A 24,446-nucleotide genomic window follows, 5' to 3' on the forward strand; every position below is an offset into this window, starting at 1 on the left:
TATTCCATGCCTGGCACCAAAAATTCCTAGTGTAAGTTCTGGTAGCTGTATAACTGCATTTAATTGTGTTCATTTTTCCCATATTGTGCAACTCTGTTACAGTATTTACATATAATAACCTACTGACTAGTAGAAACTCCCCTGTAAAGATCATAGTGCATGTGTGCATGTTTGTGTCTGTGTGTAAGCATGCATGTGCCTGTGTACCTGTAAGCTGACATGGTGAAGGCAGTAAGGAGGTGAGCTTGATGGCCTGGAGCCAATCTCATTATCGCCTTCCTTGGGTGTGAGAGAAGCTGATGAATCCTGAAGAGCTTGAGGAATTGAGGAGTAAGAAGACTCTCCCTTCCTTCACTGTGCATCTGAAGTGGCCATACTTAATGAAATACAGGTTGTTGGAAGTTTTCTCTGTAAGATTCACTATCCTATAGGGTGCACATGTGCAATAATTGCCAGCATTTCAAAGACACTTTAATTAGAATGTTGTTAATTATTGTAAGATGATGAAATGGCGAGGCTGGAGATATCTAATAACCGCTTTCTCGCTCAGTGTACTCTTGTCACCGAGTAAACCTTGCACTTAAGGATCGATTTACATTTTCTACTAAACCCGAGAGGTGTTGATTATGGAGTTATTCAGACAAGGGACGCGACAGTAGAGTAGTTACATTATTTACAGACACAATGGGTTCATTAGCTCGGAGCCATAATTATGTTCATCGTTCAAACCCTGCGCTTATGCAATTTATGCAGCTCCCTCTTGCATTTAATGAAACTAATGCTTCTTAAATGACAACATCAACAACATAATGAATAAATGGCACCAGATAGAATAGGTAGAGAGCAGACATCATTGTGTGCTTAGCGTGAGATCAGGCAGTATGTGTAAGTCTGCGAGAGTAATGTGTAAATGCAAGAAGCTGCTAAGTTCTTTTTTTTTTAATTTCTGTCTCCTGTCACTACCACGTGCCATGTTTCTCCCAGGGATAAGTTCAGGTATGCGGAAACGATTAGAATCTTCCTTTAAAAGCGTCCTCTGCTGAGCTGCCAGCACGAAGACCTTTATGAAGTCTTCACGTCACTACCATCAGGCAGCGTCTCCGGGTGAAAAGCAGCCGGCAGGAGCAGCTAGGGCTCTGACAGCGATTCAGGAACTGGCTGCTTTCTCAAAGCTCTGATGTGTGGTGTTTTGACAGCCAGTAAAAAGAGCTCGGGCCTAACAAAGGTTGAGGTGGAAGGTGCTGCCTTAGAACAGACGGCCGCGTGTAAAGTTTGACCTATGGAACTGGATATTAGTGATCAGAAAGCATGAACTTCAGCCCGGACGCTCAGAGACTTGACATTTGTCTACAGTAGATTGAGCCTGGAGGCCGAGGGCTGGTGTTGTATCAGTTATACAGAGTGAGAGAAAGCTATAATTGCTGTGTTATTTAGCATGTTGTAAATTGTTTCCTGTGGTGCAGCATGCATGGATGTTGTGTATTTGCTGCCTATAGAAAAGCAGGTACAGTAAGAAGCTGTGCGTGCTTCATTTTTTTTCAGTGTAAAAGATAAAGTTAAAATATCATGGACCTAACCATGATGTCCAACCTATTAAACTCTAGGTTTATTATTCAGTTATTAATGTTTATAATCTAGTAATTACCATGCATTATTCAGTAATTACTATGAAACTAATATGCAGGCCAACAGGTCCTTGGGATTCAATGGGTTAAAAATGTAAAAGGAAACATTTTTAATGCCCTGACATCCAAAAATCAATGTAAGCCTTTAATATCACCTAATAGAAATCGAACCAGCAACTGTTTGTTGGCTTAGGCCTATTTATAGCAGCTGGGGTTGAGGCCCTATCATTAGGAACTGGCCATCTATCAGCTAAGCAGGTGGCATGGTGATCTCTATCTGCCCTGCTGGATGGGGTTCCCCTGCTGAAATAACACCCACCTGTCCCTCGCTCCTCTATCTCACCCTCTGCAATACATCTCTCTCTGCATGCCACTGCTAGCCTGCTTTAACATGATAAGGATTAACTCGCCTGACTCTGTAACCTCCACACCCCCTCCCTCTTTTTCACTATCTCACTATTTCTCATTTTGACTCCATCCAGTTGCTATCAGTTTTTTTTTTTTGTTTCATGTTTATCTTTCCTTCACTGTCTCTCCCTCCTCTAGCTCCTCACCTCAGCTGCTGAGCACACACTGAGATTCTAAGCCAGACAGAAAATCTCAGAATAACTAAGTTATGTCAGGACAAAAGCAGAAAACATATGTGTCCACCATTTGTCTTTGTTACAGCTTCCATTCTTTATGGGAGGCTTGCTTTTTGCTTTACCAAAAAAAAAAATCTGCAGCTTTATTTTTCACATCTCCTAAGTTCAGTCTTAGAAGTTGGTTTAATTTTCTGACTCATGTTACAAGTAAACCCAAACACATTCAGTGATGTTGAGGTCTGGACTCTAGGGTGGCCTATCCATTGTTCTGAGAAGCTTCTTTGTTTTTTTTTTTTGTTTTTTTTTACAGATTTCCTTTTGTCATTAACAGCTTCTTAAAAGCACATCCTTTTAGACTCATAGTGTTGTGTCTTCTCACAGTGGAAGGATGGACAGAAACACTCGTGTCCCATTTTTCTGTATCTTTTTTACTTATTTTACTTTGACTTACCTTCCTTATGCAAATGTCTCCTCAGAAATATCTCTTGAAGAATGAAGAACATACACTTTATGGTTGTTTAGAATGGAAATTAAATTATTAATAAGTGGTCTCTCTTTTGCACAATACTGTATGACCACAAAGATCAATTAAATACTTTATCAGTGCTCCAAGTTATTAAAAACCACTGTGCATCTTTATGGAATTACATTGGCAACCATAGTCTGCTGCTAACTAACTATATCGCATAGTGGTAGAATTGTTTAGTGGGATTTAAGTAGATAATACAGGGAGATTCACTCGAAAGAGGCCCCGAATATAGGATGAAGCAATCTGAACCAAAAAAATGCGCTACATACTTTGACATATGTGTAATCGACTGCGTTACATGTGATGCTGGAAGTGATCTCCTTTTTCTGTTGGACACATAAAGGGGTACGGGAGTATGCACCCGGAAGTTGCAAACGGAGGTTAAACGTTGCAACGGCTGTCCGATGCCTCCCTCATTGCTCCGACGCAGGGGCATCCCAGTTTGTTCGAAGCTCCATATGCTCAGGAGCACATTGCATGTTTTTTCAGATTGCTTCATCCTAGCGAGAGTTATTACAGAATATTCGGGGCCTCTTTCGAGTGAATCTCTCTGTATATAATTAATTAGTGGACATTGATGTATTTCATTAGATTGTGACTCTGCTTTATGCCATGCCTAACAACACCCCTTAAAGGGCAAAACTGCTGCATAATTTATCTTGTTGAGATGTAAACAAAGTCATTCAGAGCTGGCTTTGAATCATGCAGAGTGGTTCGTTCTGAAGGAGTTAATTGCAGAGAAATTAGCTCTGATTTCTTTACAGTGCTGGTGATAGAAAGCAGTGGACCCAATGTCGACAGCACAAACATTGCAATTTTATTTACTATTCAAAACAAATGTGCCAGCAGGTTTTTTGTATGTAATGTTGGTAAAAAGGTGGTAATTTGGAGAAGAAAAATAGCAGCAACTATCTCAAAACAACCACAAAACAATGTCTCAAACATCAGGCAATGTATTTGGAACCAAAACTTTCTGTGATCTGGTTTTTTGAAGCATTAAACTCTTTAGATGTCTGGTTCCTATCACCACCACTGTGAACAATTCGAAGCCGGTTGCTTTCCCTAGAATGGAAGATTTTACATCAAGCTAAATTTAGTGGTTGAGATGTGACAAGCACTATAATAATTGGACATTCACTCACTCACTACGTCATTCTTCCATTCACTCACTTTTTCCACCACTGGATAAAAAATCACAATATACATGAATCTATATTATGATTAAGGCCATTATAATCGTCTTTATCATGCTTTTTATATACTTTTAACATGTTATAAATGAATCATTTCAATGTGGTAATTTTTCTGACCATGTCATGCAGGACTAGTGACTCTCTCTAGTGACTAATCTCTTTCTCTCTCTCTCTCTCTCTCTCTCTCTCTCTCTCTCTCTCTCTCTCTCTCTCTCCTTCCTCCCTGTAGCTCCCTCCCTCTAGTTCCTTCATCCTTTTTTCATCCCCCCTCTCCCTCTTCCCACTGTGTCCTTTCTCTCTTCTCTGTCTTTGCTGGTGTTCAGTCTGCTGTGGGTATCTGTGTAGCCAGCACAGTGAGGATGGTCAGTCTGAACGTGCTTGGCTGCTGAATCTTGCATTCTTTTTTATGTAGTCCACATGTAGCAAGGCCTCCATCATTGATGAGGGAGAAAAAAAACCTGTGCTGGCTGCTTAGAGGCTACAAATCCCTTAAGCACACTTACTAAAAAGAGGATCATGTCCGAACGTTGACCCAAGCGCTTCTCAAATATCACAGGACCCTTGCGAATGACATTTCACTTTTGCACAAGCATGCAGCATACTGAAAAACAAGGAGTGAGGAAACAGAGCCACTTCAGACGTCAGTTTGTAATGATGGATTAGCCGTGAGTCAGTATTTGTATACTGCATCTCTTTATCGTGTTGGAAAGCAGCCGTGTCTTCAGATCACAGTGACTAACCGCCTCTCCCCTCCCACCTGTCTGTGGCAAGGGTTGCTGCAGTTTTTCCCACTACTACAGCTGTGCGTTTGCAAAATGTGGGTGGCATCTCTGCCGTTATCCACTTAATCTGTACACGAGGGGTGTAAAAATGCATCGATCTGAAGATGGTGATTCATTTGGTTGATTTTTGGAATATTCAGATTGGCTAATTTGTGTTGGGCAACATTTATAAAATCCTATATAACAATATTTTCTAAATGTATCACAGTATCATGGTATTAGATGTTAAATGCATTAATAAAGTTAAAGAGGAAGTTCATATTGATTATTCAAAAGTTTTGCATAATTCAGTTGCTGGGATGTAAACAAAATCATTCAGAGTGGTTTGCTGTGAAACAGTTCATTGACTGTGGTCAGACAGTGTGAACCAGGGGTCACACTGTCTACATCACTAATAAAGCCATTTCATTCACTATCCATATATGAACCTACACGTCTTCTGACTTTTTATACAAATGTTGATGATAAAAAAATAGTGGGAAATTTATTATTATTGTTTTAAAAATATGTTTTAGGTCACCTGCTTATATCAAAACTGTCGTAAAACAGTGTCTCAGGCATCAGACAGCATAGTCGTACCCATTTTGTTTAATAACTTTTAGAGGTTGCTTTTAGAGGCATTAAACTTTTCAGATGCCAGGTTCGTATTATCACCACTGAACAATTCTGACTCTGTGCGATTCTCTACAGAGGGGCATTTCACATCAAACCACTCTAAATGACTTTGTTTACATCTTAACAACTTAATTATGCACACATTTTTGAAAAAAAAATGGTGGAATTCCCTTTTGGTGAAACTCGTTTCTCAACATTGGGACTCACATTGGTGCTCAAAGAATGTCTTACAAACCTGGAACAGATTATTTTGATTGGGCTGTTTTCTTCTGTTCTTCTGTTCTGCTACTCTTCCACAAAAGAGAACCGTATGCAGTTATTTGAACGTGAGCTACCCAGAAACAAGATTTCCACCTTTGTTTGTTTGTTTATTTGTTTTTGTGATAATTGTTGATTTTTTAAGATAAAAAGTATGAAGAGTTGAAGTTGAAGATTACATTCCTCAGTCAAGTACAGACAGACATATAGGAAAACAAAAGAACAAATGTAACTATTGTCAGCCTGACTGACGTACAAGCATACAGGGTGGGTCACTGAGGGTACTTGTTTTAATGGGCTACTATTAAAACCTTAAGCTTTAGCTTTTTTAGTCATTGCAGTAGGCTACTGGAGAGAATCAATAATATAATAGAATAACAGCCACTGGTGCGTTATTTCAATATTTGGATTGAACCAACTATGTAAAGTATTTGTTTTAGCAGTGGTTAGACCAGAAGAGTTTTTCTGTGCTAGTGTAAAGGTGACTGAAGGTATTATTTACATTTTTTCCTAATCACTAAATGGTATTTAACAAAACTGGGGTTAATGAAATCCATTAGTCACTTTCATTGCATTCTTTTGCAAATGTGTTAACACATTTTCATTGCTTTCACTCATTTTTAACAGATTTTTTCTAAACAGTTTACATGGCTCTCACAGAACAACACAACCGTTAATTGGATATTAATATTCCGTTTCTGCTTTTTCCTTAGAGGTAAGAATAGTTGAAAACAACGTTGTTTTATGTATCTATTAATAACAAACATAAGGCCAGAAACAGTATTTGTCAGTGGAGGGACTTACCTACTGAGGTTTATAAATTTGTTCAATGAATGCTACAGTGCGCCAACTTAGATTTGGGTTTGATTCTTCTTCCACATTCTGTCACGGTCAGGCTGTCACTGTTAACATTGTCTATAGTTGGAAATTTCAGTTGAGTATAGCACGAATGCCTAGGCATTAACATGCTATGTCTGTTTCAGCTGGATGTACTGGACTGACTGGGAGGAAGATGAGGTAAACGACAGCATTGGCAGGATAGAGAAAGCCTGGATGGACGGCTCTAACCGCAAGATATTTGTCACCTCTAACATGCTGTGGCCCAATGGGCTCACCCTGGACCATGGCACCAACACAATGTACTGGTGTGATGCTTACTACGACCACATCGAGAGAATCTACCTCAATGGCACTGGCAGAATGGTAGGTTCACTGAGGAACTGGCAGGAGTAAGACCATAATTTAGCCCCTAAACTCCTTTTTTAATTTGAAGGTGAAAGATTTAGATTTAGATTTAGTTGAGTTAAATTTATAAACAATATATGTATATATATATATATATATATATATATATATATATATATATATATATATATTCCAAAGGTACTGTCCCATGTTTTTATGTCTCTTCTGAAACACAGATTTTAAGTCCATAAGTGGAGCCTTATTTTAGCCACACCCCTGCATTTTAGAGGAGGAAGTGAAACTGCATACCTGTCCCTTGTGGACACAATGAGTTTGCTCTCATTGTTTTGAGGTAAATGTGTCCCAAAGCCTGAAAATCAGTTTGTAACATTAAGAATTGTCACTACTGAAACACATTTTTTCTGCAATAATGTAATTTTATGCTCAAAATTAGCTAAAAAGGTCAGTACTGTAACATTTGGTAGTTTTGTTAGTGTTATGGTTGTTTTGTTAATGACAAAATGGAACGTTCAATCATTTGTTCCACCAGTCATTTTAAGGTACAGATTCATTCAAATAGATTTTAGTCTAAAGACTGAGTCAGTTAAAAGTCTGAAATATGTTCTCAGCTTGGTCTTTGAACTTGTTTGCCAGAATGATCTGTATATGAGGACAACATATCAAACAGATCAGCCAACTGACCCTTCATTAAGCTTCGCTGCTTTGATTGCTGTTGCTACGTCTGACAAACTATTAAGTGTGTCATGTCAGTAGAGGTGTAATGATTCTTGAAATCCACGCTTTGGTTCAGACCTCAATTTATGCCCTGCAGTTTGCTTCATACCTTTCTTTTTTTTCTTGTTTTGCTTCTAAGCTTGTGACATATTATTCAGTAGCTCTGAAAGTAGTATGTGAGTTATGAAGGTATGGAAGGGAGGGACTGTTATGTGGGCCGGCATACCAACCCGCGGGGCTAAAGGGATTAAAGCTTGATGTTTCTTTATTTGCATGTTGTTGTAGAATGACAGTGACCTATAGGTGCTTGTCTTAAAAAAGTAGGATAAAAAAGCACCATGAAGCAAAACAAATCAGGTTGATTTTTTGATCCACTCCCACAGCTGTGCCCACAGCTCTTGCTAACCTCCATGCTGTTCTGTGTGACCCAGGTGGTGTACAATGGCAAGGAGCTGAATCATCCCTTCGGGATTTCACACTACCGAAATTCCATCTTCTGGACTGAGTACATGAACGCCTCCATCTTCCAGCTGGATCTGCTGTCGGGTGAGGTCACTCTGCTGAGGAGCGAGAGACCTCCTCTCTTTGGGCTTAGAGTGTTTGATGCGCAGAGTCAGCAAGGTAAGCAGTTTGGGAAGATCGCTGATCGTTATTCAAAGTAGCTGAGGGATCTTCACATCTTTATTTTGGAAGATTGTGATGTAGGCAGCTCCCCTCCAAGGGATTTCCTCCCAGTTTTTAGCATTAGTCCATAAAAAGACGTTATGAATGTGATGACAAAGAGATTTCCGCCGAACAGAACTATAGCACCAAAAGCTATTGCTTAAGAGAAAGTGAGATTTCACAGCTATTCTGTTGGGACGCCTGTCACTAAACAGTGTTATTACAGCTGTCTGGTGATTAGCGTAGCTGCAGGTAAAGGGCTGGAGGTGCGCAGTGGGGAGGGTGGCAGCTATCCTGGAAAGGTGTGGTCCACAGCTCTGTTTAGACTGCTCCACACTGCAGGATGATTACTGTCATCTGCTCTCATAAGCACCAGCCCCAGCACACAGAAGGAGGGACTGTGCTCAGCAGGGTGCTCACGCAACTCGCACAGCAAGCTTCGTGAGCGCAAGCCATGTTTTGGCCTCCCCAACATTTCATCTCTCTACCTGCAGGAGATGCTTTTGAACTGAGCAGGCGATCCGTGCTTGTCACAAAGACTCACTTTCTCTTTCGAAAAGAACCCTGTAAGAAGTCCACGCCATCTGGAGCACAGGTTCTGTTCCCAGTGTGGTTCAGATGTGGTAATCCTAAGGCTGAAGTAGTTCAGATTTGCGCTGCGAGAGAGTCTTATGATGTACTTACCACCACATGGAGCGTTTGCCTCCAGGGGAGGACTCCAGTTATGTCATATTATTTCAGACACAGATCCTCCAAAATAAGCATTGCAAGAGAAAATTGTGCTCCTCTTGCCAGTCTACGCTATCAGCAGGGTGGGAATTTCAACCGTTCCCTTCCTTCCAACGCTCTTGTCACCAGAGAGATTAATTGTGTCTCTTCGCTTTGGTCCAGCACGGATTGGCTCCCACAAAAACACTAGCCTTTATCTCATTGGTCCAGACGCTGGCTTTGAACTTCTCCCCAAATGAAACCTTACAGCAGTTCTCATGCTTCAACTTAATAAGTGACAGTTTTCGTACAAAACTGCCTCTTTTCCTCCTCACCGCCCTGATTGTGTGCACTATTGTCCACAAGACAAATTATCCCTCTCAATGCGTGGAAGTGTCAGATGGCTCTCTTCAGTGATGTTCCTCATAATTCATTTGACATGTGATTGTAAAGGATGTGACATGTATCTCCAACATCCCTCGAGAGCAGGAAATTGGTGGTGGATGGCGAGGGAGGGAGGGAGAACTTTGTTCTCTGTTCAGAAGCCTCAAGGAGAAACATTGCTAGAAGCTAAACAGCAATAAATACACAAACAAGCATGTGGATCATGGAAAAGGAGATTTGTGAAGATCAGTTGTTTGGCCCTATATTTGTTCTTTAGGTGACAATGCCTGCAGGGTGAATTATGGAGGCTGTGGTACTCTCTGCTTGGCCGTCCCAGGGGGCCGTGTGTGTGCTTGTGCTGACAACCAGCACCTGGACAAAAACAATGTCACCTGCTCAGGTAGGCCATTTTACACCATTCTTACTGAAATATGTATCACAATAGACTCTCTTTTTTTAATTTGTTACCCTTGTCAAGTAACAGTTGCAATCATGTTTACAAACACATTTACTATCAAATGTAGTACAAGTTTTCAGAAGGAATGTAGGAATGTCATGAACAGTGATACATTCCATTCTACTGGTATGCTGGATAATTCTGTGTCTGATTTCTGATGTAAATGTGTACCAGTGTTTCTAGGAAAACCTTTACTCAGAAGACCTTGAATGGCCACAGCAAACTCATGTTTGGTAAATCTGTGAATTTGATAGGAAGGAAGATCTTGCAAAATTTTCTGAATCACTCATATTTCTCAAGTTCAAAGTAGGCATGCTTTAATGGTTTATGATATTATCACAATATTACACACACACACATATAAAATGGGTTGTGTATATATATATATATATATATATATATATATATATATATATATATATATATATATACACATACACACACACACACACAAAACCCAATTTCCAAAAAAAAGGGGACAGGGACATGTTTACCACTGTGTTGCATCACCTCTTCTTTTAACAACACACTGTAAGTGTTTGGGAACTGAGGAGACTACTGTGATTACTGAGGATCCTCTCTGAGGAGATTACTGTGTCGCCATGCTCTTGTAAAACGTGCAGAATGTGGTTTGGTGTTGTCTTGCTGAAATAAGCAAGACCTTCCCTGAAAAAGACGTCACCTGGATGGCAGCATATGTTGCTCCAAAACCTGTATATATTGTCCAGCATTAATGGTAACTTCACAGATGTGCAAATCACCCATGCCATGTGCACTAATGCACCCCCATACCATCATAGTTGCTGGCTTTTGAACTGTGCACTGATAACAAGCCAGATGGTCCCTCTTTCTGTTTAGCTTGGAGGATATGCCATCCAGAATTTCCAAAAAGAATTTTACATTTTGATTCGTTGGACCACAGGACAGTTTTCCACCATGCCTCAGTCCATGTTAAATGAGCTCAGGCCCAGAGAAGGTGGTAGTGTTTCTGGATCCTTTTTATATAAGGTTTCTTCTTTGCATGGTTGAGTTTTAACTTGCATTCGTGGTTGCAGTGATAAACTGTGTTCACAGACAGTGGTTTTTAGAATCCTGATCCCATGCAGTGATTTTCACTACAGAATTGCATTTGTTTTTAATGCAGTGCTGCCTAAGGGCCTGAAGATCACGGCCAGCCAATATTGGTTTTTGGGCTTGTTCCTTGAGCACAGAGATTATTTTAATGATATGTACCATAGATATCAAAATCCTTAAGTTCTTTGCATTTTTGAAGCAAATTCAAAATGGTCATATATTTACAATTTTTCAGTTTCAACTTTTGATATGTGTACTATTTTCAGTTTAATATAGGGTTTAAATAATTTGCACATCACTGCTTTCTGTTTTTATGTACATTTTGCACAATAACAATCCGGTTTGAGTGTGGCTGACCCTACCCTATTTAAAAAAAAAAAAAACATCAACCTGAGTCTTCACCATTAAAGTCATTTACATTTGTTCATGCATGCCATGTATCAGTCAAAGGGGATTTCTGAGGACCTCAGAAAAAAACATTTGCCAGTACTCATTAGGCTGGAAGAGGTTCCAAAACAATTTTCGTAGAGTTTGGACTTCATTCCACTGTCAGGCAGATTGTATACAAATGGAGGGCGTTCAGTACCATTGTTACCCTTCTGAGGGGTGGTCATTCAAGAATAAGACATATAATTTTCTTTGAGATCATGAAGAACCCCAGGGTAACTTCTAAGGATCTTCAGGCCTCTCTTACACAGGCTAATGTCAGTGTTCACAAGACCACTAACAGATAAACACTGAACAGGAATAGTAGGAATGGTATGATAGCATGAAGAAAGCTGCTTCTCTCCAGGAAGAACTGCCTGTTTAACGTTTCCTAAAGATTAGCTAAAATACTACTGAAATAACACTACTGAATACTACTGAAATAACACTACTGAATACTACTGAAACAACACTACTGAATACTACTGAAATAATGTCCTGTGCACCGATAAGAAGAAATAAATATTAATGGCTTAAATGAGAAATGTTATATTTAGCAAAAATGAGCACTGCATTCCGGCATAAGAACCTCATGCCAACTTTGAAATATGGTGGTGGCAGTATCACAGTTTGGGGCTGTTTTTCTGCTATTGGACCAGGACAGCTTGGCATCATTTGATGGAGCTATGAATTCTGGATTGTATCAGAAATTCCACAGGACAATGTTGGGGCATCCATTTGTGAACAGAACCTCAACAGAAGGGTCCTGCACAAAGACAGCGACCCTAAAAACGTCAGTTTACAAAGAATAATTAAAGCAAAAGAAATGTTACATTTTGTAATGGGGTAGTCAAAGCCTGTGCTCTGTGCATGTAAAAAAAAAAATTGTGATTTGGTATCACAGTATACTGAAATACCAGCACATCTAGTTCTGAGTACAATGGAATAGAAAATATTTTATCTTAAGAAAACAAACAAATAAACAAAGACAGAAACTAAATATAGAAATTAATTACAAATTTATTCATTAGCACTTTTCACATTGGGCATTGTAATAAAGAAGCTTTATAGAAATTTTGGTGTAAATGCCAACTGAGCAAGCCAAGGGCAACAGCTCCCTAAGAGCAAGAAGAAGAAACTTTCTTAGAAAACAAGGTTCAAAAGAGGAAGGTATCCTACTCTGGTCGACACCAGATAGCAAAACAGTAATACAACAAGAGCAAAGTCAGTAAAAACTTCAGAATTACCAATGAATATACAGTGGTGAACATTGCATAGAGTAAAGAAATGAGCCAGGAGTTTTTACATCAACCAGTAATCAATGACAGAAGTATTTAGATTTACCAGTGAATCTGTAGCAGAACTAGATAGTAAGCATAGATGAATGGATGGATAAATGAATTAGAGTTCCTTAAGTTCCCTCCTCAAGTTTATGGTCTGTCAATATAGTCGGTTAGTCAATTTCCTTAAATGTTCTAAGCCATTTGACTATATTGGAAGACCATAAGCTTAAGCAGGGAACTTGAGGAACAGACTAAAAGAGCAGAATATACTTTTTCACAATGAAGACCAACAACACTCTCTTTGAGTGAGAAAATGACAAGATCCTGCTACTCTTTCAGAGCTAATTTGAGAGTCTTATGGGAATGGTAGTGTATCTTTTCTTCCTCAGTAACATGCTTTGATCTGTGCTTTGTGTTTTTGTGTGTAGCCTCGGCAGGTGAGGAGGAGCCGCGGCGCTGCGGGAGCGAGGATTTTCAGTGCAGGAACCAGAGGTGTGTCAGAGCAGCCTGGATATGCGATGGAGACGATGACTGCTTAGATGGCAGCGATGAGGAGCACCTCGTCTGTGGTATGTAGCTGCAGTAGTGTCTGACCGCCTGCTGAGTGCGTTCCACTGAGCCAGTCAGCCTCCCTGCACATCTGACATTTATCCTCTGCTTTTAGCAGCAGCTCACTTTAATGAATATGCTGAAACTCATCATGCTACCTCAGTTCAAAATGCTACAAAACTTTCCCAGTACACAAGGGATGAAGTGATATTTTAGTTACACAGTTTAATTAGTAGATGAAAAAGAAAAACAAGCAGACAGACATGCAGAGTCACACGTTTGTGGACACAAAGGTGGTTTAAACAGCTGAAAGGTTTAAGTGCTGGTGAGTGCGGATATTAAAACAAGGGGATAAAATGCCAGGGGTATGTTATTATTATGACACGTTATAATTATCATGTTATCATTATAACGTGTCATTATGAGGATACAGTGCCCTCCACAAATATTGGCACCCCTGGTAACCATGAGCAAAATGAACTGTAAAAAAATTCTTAATTACTCATCCTTTGATATTACCAACAATATTACCAACAATCAAACCTTTATTTAAGGTATAATGATTAAAAAAACAATCTTGTCATTAAATGAACATTTTTCTTAAATCTGAGTGCCAAAATTGTTGGCACCCCTAGACATTCATAGAATGAAATCTAACTGAGGTATATTCCCATTCATATTTTATGTTTTTAAATTCACCTGAGTGATTAGGAACAGTTAAATGGTCAGCCACTTCCTGTTTCACTGGGGAATATGAGGTGAAACACAGACCAAATTCCCTCAGTCATCCATCATCCATCCAGGAGATGTTAAGAATCTGCTGCAAAGAGGACATATGTCTAAACTGACCCTATGCACAGTGAGGAGGATGGTTCAAGTGGACAAAGAATCTCCAAAAATCACAGATGGGAACTGCAGAAATTAGTTTGGTCCTGGGGTCAGAATGTCTCCCAAACCACAATCAAACACCACCTATATAACCACAAGTTGTTTGGGAGAGTTGCCAGACAGGGCCTCTACCAACAAACTCAAGCTCCTACAGTTTGCCAAATGTTACTGGAACTTTCAGTGGGACTGTGTTCTATGGCCAGATGAGACCAAAATAGAGGTTTTTGGCAACAAAAAGTACCTCACCCCTACTGTAAAATATGGTGGAGGATCTGTGGGACTGTTTGTCCTCCAAAGGCCCTGATTATTCAGATACATGGTATCACAAACTCCATCAAGTAAGAGCAGAAATAAAATCAAAACCTGACTTTTAGCAGGACAATGATCCAAAGCACATCTTAAAATCAACACAAAAATGATTCACAGACCACAGAATTAAAGTTTTGCCATGGCCACCCCAGTCGCTTGGCCTAAACCTCAGAGAAAAACTGTGATATGAGCTGAAGAAGAGAGTCCACAGTGTAGACCTCAGAATCTGAAGGATCTGGAGAGCTTCTGTATTGGGGATCTTTTGATACTTTGCCATGTGTTGTCCAGTCTCATTAAGCATTAAAGGAAAAGACTCAGAGCTGTTATCTTTGCAAAGGGAGGCTGCACAAAGTATTAAATGAAAGGGTGCCAACAATTTCCATGATGCGATCTAGGATTTCTTTCAATCATTGTACTTCAAATAAAGGTTTAAATTTTTGTTAATATTTTGAATGGATCAGCGCTTTGCTCTTACAGGGAGTCCAGGACCCCCAGCCTCCCTCAATACAAACTCTTCACTTTGCATACCAAAAAGAGCCCTTTGGCAAGACTCCTAATGCTATAGTCACAACAAAATTAATATGATAAAATTATAGATTGCTTTGGATAAGTCTGCCTAATGCCGTAAATGTAATAAAATGTGTTTATTATGAGACGTTACTGCAAATCATGAACACACAATTTATTTGTAAAAAGAAAAACCCATCTTGAAAAGTTAGTGTCTCTGCGTTTTTGACGGGCATATACAGACACATTCAGATACAGACAGACACATGGACATATTCAGAAAAACACAGAGTAGTCAATATAAGAATGTTCCCTCCCCCACACAGCAGCCCACTGTGCAGTCAGCTCGTGAGTTAATCGATAAGACGAGCACCGTGTTAAACTGTTGGAGGCTGACTCATTTTTTCATCATGAGAAATGCTATAATGTGATCTTCTGTCAGAATTATTAGAATTGCAAAATCAATTTTCTGCTCTGCTGGGATGTCCCGTAATCCGCCTGAAACTTTGCTGTTTGATCCAGCTTCCAGTCTTCCATTTCATGTATTATTACTCGTTGTCTACTGGGAATGTGTTTAGCATCCTGAGGTGCAGGAAAAGACTGATTTTATTATTAAGTAGAGCAAACAGTTGTGGGAAAGAGGGGACCACCTAAAGAAAACTTTCAAATCTCAGCTCAGCACGAACTGCAAATATGATTGATTCTTTTGGTTTGTGTTATTATCTGCAGCTAACCACAGCTGTCCCCTGGACCAGTTTAAGTGTTTGAATAATCGCTGCATTCCAAAGCGGTGGCTCTGCGATGGGACGAACGACTGTGGTGACAATGAGGATGAGTCCAACAAAACCTGCTCAGGTAAGGCTCTGGCCATTTTATGTAAACAGTTAACGGTTTTAAAATGCATGTAACTCTGAATTTGAAGCAAGCTGACTTTAACCATCAGTGGTTAAACCCCAAGCAGCATTATTGTACTTCAATATATTGGCCCAGACCTACAGCGGAGCTACAGTGGGTGCTGTGCCACCATCACCAACTATGCAAACAAGTTCCTGAGAGATGTGCAGAGCTCTTTCAACGTGCTCGCAATCATCAGATTCATCTGCTTTGGGAATGGGTCTGAATTACTAAATTTTCTTCCTCACGTTGCTTGCAATTACACATTTCCACCACAGAGGTCTCCAAATCCCCAAAACTTATATAGTGTAGCTTTAAATCTATATGCTGAAGAGGCAAGCTCCACCTCTGTCCTTAAAGGGAAACTACAGCAGTTGTAAAAATGCTTACTCACATCCAACAGCAGTCCTATAGTAGTATCTAAATGTGAGATTTGGACTTAGAAAGCCCCTTTTTGAATGATGTATCGTGAAGATGGGGAGAACTTTTGAAAAACCACAGCTGCTCTGGGGAGGGTTTTTTGAGGCAGACTGTTTTTTTTTTTTAATCATTAGCTTAGAAAGCTTAGATTGCTAACGTTACTACAAGAAAGCTGAAAATCTTATTACAACCATATAACTGTAGTAACTTTCTTCAGATTACTACAATGGAGAGAACAGATTACTCAAATGGCAGAAATGACTTATCAGATGAGGACAACAAGCTGAAAGTTAGCAAGATAGGTACCTAGCTATCTAGACACCTTACTTCAGTTTAGCTCATCTTCTCTGGCTGGAAGGAGCTTGTCTCTGCCTTCCTTTTTTATTGCATAAAGATAGAATCTCTGTTTTCTTTACCATTTTGTTCAACAACTAAGTAGGTAAAATGTACACTAATGCTATCTTCGTTGTATTGATTAGCCTATAGATCGGATAGAGCAATCAAGATTGGTTGACACATTATGTCACATAATACATTGATGTATTTGCATAATGCATGATGGGTATTGTAGTGAGAGAAGACTGTTAGACAGACACATGAAAACACAATGAAAGCGGGCTGGAATACCCCTTTAACACATCTAAGGATCAGAATGTAGACTAGTGTTTTAGGCTTTTCCACCAGCTTTCTCACCACTGAGTGTCTGTCAGAATCGCTTATTTCTGACCTCCTTTTTACATACTTGTGTAACACCTGGCTTGTTGCCAGCTATAACACTCTTGAGCGATGTAAGTGCTATAAGATCAATGGAAGGCTGGGACAGATGTGATAAATGCTCTCTTGTCAACACTTTGACATGCTTCCAGTAGAGCTTGGGTTCTTAGTGTCAAAACAGCAGGCCAGTCCATGGAGGCCGTTCCTGTCAACCCATCACTTCACAAATGCTTTTGCTAATTGACTGCTAATGGAAATTTAATCCTTTCCCAGACTACAGCTTCTCACAGTGAGGTGGAAAAATGCTCACTGTTAGTGTAATGGCAGATCTGGCTAAAGTTAACCCTTTAAACCCTGTAAGGGCCCACACTCCAATTCCACACTCTAATAAGTTTGCATTTTGCACTAATAAATTAGTTTCATTGTACTTACTAAGGACATTAGCTTTTTGTCAAAGAAAAATTGAGGAAAGTTACATTTATTTTAGTGGAATACTGTTCATCGTTGGCAAGCTGCTTGGCTTAGCACTGCTGCACACTGCAGTCACACTCTGCTTTAGCTTACAATGATAACCTGATGCAAGGAATTGGAAGGCTTCAGGATTGTAAAGCTGCAAAACTGGAAAAAAAAGAAAATGAGTCTTGGGTATATTAAAGACTTAGAGTTGTGTGATTGTTAGTGGATGGAATTTATGATTTTACTTTATTTTTATACATTTCCAAAATCTGCAATAGCTAACTGCGTCCCTCGCGCCAGCTTTGGGGGCGAGTCTAGCTGTACAGAGTAAATGTGCACTCTAAGTTGTGGGCTAGTAGTGTGCCTGTTGAAATGCTTGAAACGCTTGTGCCTGTTGAAATCTCTTGCTTTACGTATGTTGAAGTATTGAATGTTGTAAACAGTAGTTGCTATGGGCATGCCACATTAAACGTTTTCCACCCAACAATTCAGTAATGTAACTGGCCACCACCTGACGAAATTCACTTCTCGTTTGCATAATGTTTAACCCAGAGGCAGAAAGTCCCTAGAGTCTGCTTCCTGTGTTGGTGCTTGCTTGAGTAGAGCTGTACCGTCATCTCTCTCTCTCTCTCTCTCTCTCTCTCTCTCTCTCTATATATATATATATATATATATATATATATATATATATATATATATATATATATATATGTGGCACGTTTTACATTAATTATACGTGTGGTTCATTTGTTAATTTGCTAAAAAGTTTGTGACCTTTTTAAATGTGGCACTGTCATAGGATGCCACCTTCACCACAAGTCAGTTTATGAAATTTCTGCCCTTCTTGAGCATCTGCTTTGGTCAACTGTAAATGCTATTATTGTGAAATGAAAACATCTAAGAGCAACAATAGCTTAGCCAAGAAGCAGTAGACCATGCAAAGTCGCAGAGCAGGGCTGCCGAGTGCTGAAGCGCATAACACATGAAAATCACCTATTCTCTGTTGCAGCGCTCATTATCCTCTGTTGCAGCACTCTGAAAGCAATTTCAGCACAAGATTTGTGCATCAGAAACCTCATGAAATAGGTTTCTGTGGCCGAGCAGCTGCACACAAGCCTAAGATCACTATGCACAACACCAAGCGTCGGCTGGAGCGGTGTAAAGCATGCCACCACTGGGCTCTGGAGCAGTGGAATCATGTTCGCTGGAGTGATGAATCACGTTTCATAATCCGACAGACTGATGGATGAATCTGGGTTTGATGGGAACACTACCTGCATAGTGCAGCAGTAGAGTTTGGTGGAGGAGGGATAACCATCTGGGCTTGTTTGTCAGAGTTTGGACTCGGCCCCTTAGTTCCACTGAAGGGTGATGTTAATACTACAGCAAACAAAGACATTTTAGACAGTCTCCAAGTTTGTAGCAGTTTGGAGAAGGCTGTTTTCTTTTCCAGCATGACTGTTTCTCTGTGCACAAAGTGAGCTCCCTAAAGGCATGGTTTTATGAGTTTGGTGTAGAGGAACTCCAGTGGCCTCCACAGAGCCCTGACCTCAACCCAACTGAACACCTTCGGGATGAATTGGAACATCAGTTGCAGGCCAGGCTTTCTCATCCATCGTCAGTACCTGACCTCACAAATGCTCTTTTAACTGAATGCGCCACACATTCCCACAGACACACTCCAAAATCTTGTGGAAAACCTTCTCAGAAAAGTTGAGGCTGTTACATGCGCAAAGGTGGGGGCAACTACATATAAATGCCTATGTTTTTGGAGTGAAATGTCCAGCAAGCTCATATGCACTCAGCGAGCACTTTCTAAGAAACAGTATACTAATACTGGATAGGGCCTCCCTGTGCTCTCGAAACAGACTGTTTTTTGTGACATGAATTACACAAGATGTTGGAATCATTCCTTTGAGATTCTGTATTGACCTGTTGCCGTGAATGAGTCATGCAGTTGCTGCAGTTTTTTCAGGTGCACATTCATACTGTGAATCTCCTGTTCTACCACACCCCAAAGGTTTTCTATCGGATTCAGATCTGGTGGCTGGGAAAACCACTAAAGAACGCAGAACTCTTGTCATGTTCATGAAAACAGTTTGAGACGACTGTTGTTTAGTGACATGGTGCATTATTGCGCTGGAAGTAGCAATTAGAAGATTGGTAAATTGAGGCCATGGGATGCACATGATTAGCAGCAATACTCAAATAGGCTTTGGCATTCTAGTGATAATGAAAAGAAAACATTTTCCACTTTACACCACCTCCACCAGCCTGTACTTTTGACCTAAGGCAAGTGGGGTCCATGGATTCATACTGTTGGCACCAAATTCTAGCCCTACCATCTGCGTGCCTTAGCAGAAATCAAGATTCATGATGTTTTTCCATTCTTCAACTATTCAGTTTTGTTGAGCCTGTGCCCACTACAGCCTCAGCTTTCTATTCTTGGCAAACAGTTGTGAAACCCATGGTCTTCTGCTCTTATGGCCCATCTGCCTTAGGGTTCAACATGTTGTCCATTCTGAGGTACTTTTCTGCTCTCCACAGTTTTACAGAGTGGTTATGTGAGTTACCGTAGCCTTTCTGTCAGCTTGAACCAGTATGGCCATTTTTTGTTGACCTCTTTCAACAGGGCATTACCGTCCACAGAACTACCACTCACTGGATGTTTTTTCTTCATTGTACAATTCTGATTAAACTCTAGAGGCTGTTGTGTGTGTGAAAATCCCAGGAGATCAGCAGTTATAAAAAAATACTCAAACCAGCTCATTTGTTGCCAACAATCGTGCCATGGTCAAAATCACTGAGATCACATTTTTTTCCCATTCTGATGGTTGATGTGAACATTACCTGAAGCTGCTGACCTGTGCCTGCATGATTATGTGCACCTCACTGCTACCACATGATTGGCTAATCAGATAATTGTGTGAAGTAGTAGGTGCCTCATACAGTAGACACTATATGATAGATAAATAGATAGATAGATATTTGTTGTGACATTTGGCCATATACATGTCATTATATGCATGTCACATCAATGGCCCTGGAAAACTTTTCAATGCCTAACTAAAAGCACCTTATCACATTGAGATCCTACCATAGAAGATTTTCTGAAAAAATCAGTCTCTAAAATGTGTGATGCCAAAAATGGGCTTTTTTTTTTTACTTTATCGCCCAGGTTGACCACCCCTTCCCTAAACCGCTCATCTTCAGTAGTCACTTAAAAAATATATCCACTCTGATCTTGCAAAATTATATAACTGTCTTTATTTATTTTTTTATTTTTTTACTTTTTTCCCCTGTCATCAACAGTCTTAGAGTCCAGACCTGCAAAGTACAGTTTTTTATAGTAACAAGTTAGCAAAAAAAATGTAAAACATAATAAATGTCAGTTGACTGATGAAGGATAAGCTCCATTAAAGTTCACATGTTATTTCTTTTTCAGCTCAACAGTGCCTGCCTGGCCAGTTCTCTTGCGGAAATGGCCGCTGTATACCTGAAGCCTGGCGCTGTGACCGCGACGACGATTGTGGTGACATGTCAGACGAGTCCACTTCCTGTGGTGAGTCATCGCTTTTCTGTCTGGTTTTAGAAAAAGCTGGCCTGTTGCCTGAGCACGCCTCAGTGGTGCATCATTGCCATAATATCAAACCTGTTATATCAAACCTGGCTGGTTTAGCCTCAGAGGTGCGCTCAGACTCCATAGCTGCAGCCGTCTCCAGGATTATCCTCCCACTGAAGAGCCACATATCAGTATTCAGAACATGCTAACCAAGCACATTCCCCCAGCCCCCAAGTCTGTGCTTGTAGAAGCAGAAAAGAAATGGGAAGTAAACTCGCATGCAGGGGCTTTTAAGAGTGTGCTGGTAATACAAATCCGCCACTGATTCTATGATCTGAAGCTACCTCTACCATATCCCTGACCCTAAAACCAGACAAGAGGAAATAGCGTTGGGCAGTCCAGAGGAAACCATATAGAAATGCTCCCTTTTTGAACTCCCACAGAGAGCTGACTTAAAAACAGACATTAAGAGGTGAAATGTAAATGAATTATAAAAAGGCTTTCCCTCTTTTGGGGCCTGTCTTAGGAACGAAATCTCAAAAGGGAGCTCAGTGCTTTAACCAGAAATATGAAAAATGTATTTTTATATGTGTTTTTGAAGTGTCCACATCCTTAGTGTGCTTTTATCTTGTAACAAAATGTCACAGGGAAAGGACTGCAAGGCTGCATTATTGTGTGTTTTTTGGTAACACTCTGAGTCTATCGCACCATATAGTGTGATGAATAATTTGGTCTCATATTTCCTGGTTATCATGCACAAAGTGAGCATTGTTACCTTGGGAGAGGAAGAAGGAAGGGAAATGCAGAGTTATTAGGATCAGGACATACTTCATGGATCTCTTTAGTCCCGCTGGTATTACTGGTGTTTTTCTCAATCAGCTTCTTAGAAGTCTGTTCGGCACAACGCTTCAATGTCAGCCTTTATACATTGAGACCTTGAATTCATTTTATCTCTCTGTGAATAATTTGCTTCGTTGGAGGGGGAAAGGATTGTATTTATTGGCCAGTATGCTTCTATGATGGCTTCGGCTGCTAAATGACTCATGATGTAGTCATATGCAGACGTATGAAACATCAGCATCAAAGCCAGACACCTATCTCCTGTCCTCTCTGAGTGAAGAAAGCGTGTTATAATTCTTAAAGAACACACATGTCTTGGCACACCATGTCAGTACCCATGGAAATAGGATTATATGGTTATGCTTCCAAAGTACTTTGGCCTCAGATGTGCCTCAGTGTTTAAAATCTGAATCTCATCATGGCAGGCCAACCGTATCAAAGCTAACATATCGCTGGTGGAAATCTGTCCCCAGAAAAGCTACGGCATATGCATGTCCATATTAGACAGTACAATGTATCATCATCTGGAATAAGAGCTTTCTGTGTGCTACCGTGTTTCCTGTTTCTGTATAAAAGAAGCAGGATGCTGCTTTTATTGCTGGGTGCACTGTGACGTTTGTGCTATAGTGGTATAATAAATCAGTTTTTAATGCCACTATTTTTTAACGTTGATAATGCATTTTCCTAGTTTGACTCTTTAACACATCTGTAGATCCAGCCTGAAGCCCAGCTGCTCATGCATTGCATGTTGCTATGACTGTAGCCCTCTTGTTCAAATACAGTTCTATTGATGGATCTCTTGATAAAGCCAGTGTTATGTCCGTACTTGAATTTGTTTATCATTGAAGTGCATAGAGTCCAAAGTATTATTTACCAGGAGAACACACCAGTGATGCTGGCAGTATCAGTGATATTTATAATGTCTGCACTGGAGGATGTCTTTGGCAGATGCCGGACAGTGTTCGCGAGAACTCAATAAGTAGCAAAATACCGTCGAAAGAAGATGTACCATAGAGGTGTATGAGTGAGAGGAACATACAGCCACTTTTGCTCCCAGTATATTGAATGTAATAAACAATAAAATATTGAAAGTAATAAATACATCCTAACAAAGCTTATTTTGTCCACTCATATGGCTATAACAAAATGCACAGCTTTTTAAATGGAAAAAAAATAGCTAAGAAGACCAAATACAATTTATCACGATTATCTACACAAAGGAATGCCATTAATCACAATCAATTATTTTATTGTTTTGACAGCCCTAGTGTGCACACATTCAGGACAGAGTTCAGATCACCATGAGCTTATTACTCCTATTTCCATGTTTGCTTGCTAGGTATGGGTGATAGGGCAAAAATATAATGTCATGATACTTAAAGACATTACACGATACATGATGTATATCAGAATATTTAGTTTTTAAGGTTTCATGAGTTGGAACAAGCAAAAAGATGCTAGTAGTGCCACAAAAAAAATATTAAAATTATCAGTAACCAGGAATGCAGTCAATTTTATTTGTTTCACATACTGCACTGCATCAAATATAATTAAACAGGACTAATTATGCTCTCTTTGTAATGAAACATGCAGTTGTTCACAGTATGTTTATAAAAGCATATTGTGGCGTTTTATCACAGTAATGTGATGCTTAAAATGGGCTTCATGATTCAGCATTCTCACTACCTTTTGGAGCTTGGAGTCTGAAGGATCTGGAGAGATTCTATTTGGAGGAATGGTCTCAGATCTGTTCTCCAGTCTCAATAAGCATTATCCACCTTATTGCTCCATGATGCTTCAGCATTTTATGGACAGGAGTTTCAGTGAAACATAAACAGAGAATAATTTAAATGCTAATAATGCCCTAACATGACGCAAATATGTGAATAAATAAAAATAGAAGTAATCTTTGTTGTTGGGATGCTCAAGTGTTTTTGAACCTGTGTGAAAGAAACTCTTTAGTCAGTCTTATTTATAGCCTATACAAATTAATTATGGTAAAGCAATTTTATGACAACTTTTTTAATTGTGTTTACACTGAGAGTCAGGAATGGGCAGAAAACCATAATACAGTGCCATATGTTCACCATGGTGTGTTAGCATTAAGCTAGCACGGTTAGCCCAGCGCTATTTTGGACTCTTAACAGACATGTAAGTAACATTCTTTACTTTGGATGTCTCAGTTTTAAAGTGACGTCTTCTTTAAAGGCTTGAACTTGATGTCTGACTTTTATTATTGTAGTGTTAGCCAGTTAGCTTTCTGGGCAGAATCCAGTTATAAGGAGAATACAAAGCATAAACCAGTTAAAGAGAGTCTGTTAGGCGCAAACAGTGATGTTCAACTGGAAGTTCGTCATCTGGCTGCATTTTATGGGCCCAGATTTTAACACTAACACCTGGGCTTTTTCATTGAGTCTACATTCAGCTACATTCACATGTCTGCTGAAGCTCTGTGCTTTTTATGCATGTAGCGCTGCTGTTCTTGCCGTAATTTCATAGTCACTCAGCTGTAGGGACAGCCACAAACTGCGTGTTGTCCCAGAAACACCTTAGAGACGTTTACTAGGACAAAACAATAACGTAAAAATAAGCACACTTTCTTTGACTTTGATAAAAAAAACACTAACGAATGACAGTCCTGTTCCCTTACAGGATATTTCAGCCATAATCTCGAAACACAGTGGTCATGTGAAAAATAAGGTGGATAGCAGACTCAGAGCTGCTTTCTTCACAAAGGGAGGCTGCAGAAAGTATTAAGTGAAGGGTTGCCAACAATTGTGGCCCACATAGATTTGAAAAAAAACCT

General features: G+C 39.8%; 1 protein-coding gene across 1 annotated transcript in view; it reads left to right on the top strand.

Moving 5' to 3' along the window:
* The window catches only part of lrp1bb (low density lipoprotein receptor-related protein 1Bb), a 401,537-nt gene that overhangs the window by 197,392 nt on the left and 179,699 nt on the right, over nucleotides 1-24,446 (top strand). The window contains exons 13-18 of the mRNA XM_036590747.1: nucleotides 6,570-6,789; nucleotides 7,938-8,127; nucleotides 9,539-9,661; nucleotides 12,930-13,070; nucleotides 15,484-15,609; nucleotides 20,684-20,800. Coding sequence (XP_036446640.1) covers nucleotides 6,570-6,789; nucleotides 7,938-8,127; nucleotides 9,539-9,661; nucleotides 12,930-13,070; nucleotides 15,484-15,609; nucleotides 20,684-20,800 — 917 coding nt within the window. The remainder of the gene's footprint in view (nucleotides 1-6,569; nucleotides 6,790-7,937; nucleotides 8,128-9,538; nucleotides 9,662-12,929; nucleotides 13,071-15,483; nucleotides 15,610-20,683; nucleotides 20,801-24,446) is intronic.

The sequence above is a fragment of the Colossoma macropomum genome, unplaced genomic scaffold (genome assembly GCF_904425465.1).
Source record: "Colossoma macropomum unplaced genomic scaffold, Colossoma_macropomum, whole genome shotgun sequence".
Classification (NCBI taxonomy): Eukaryota; Metazoa; Chordata; class Actinopteri; order Characiformes; family Serrasalmidae; genus Colossoma; species Colossoma macropomum.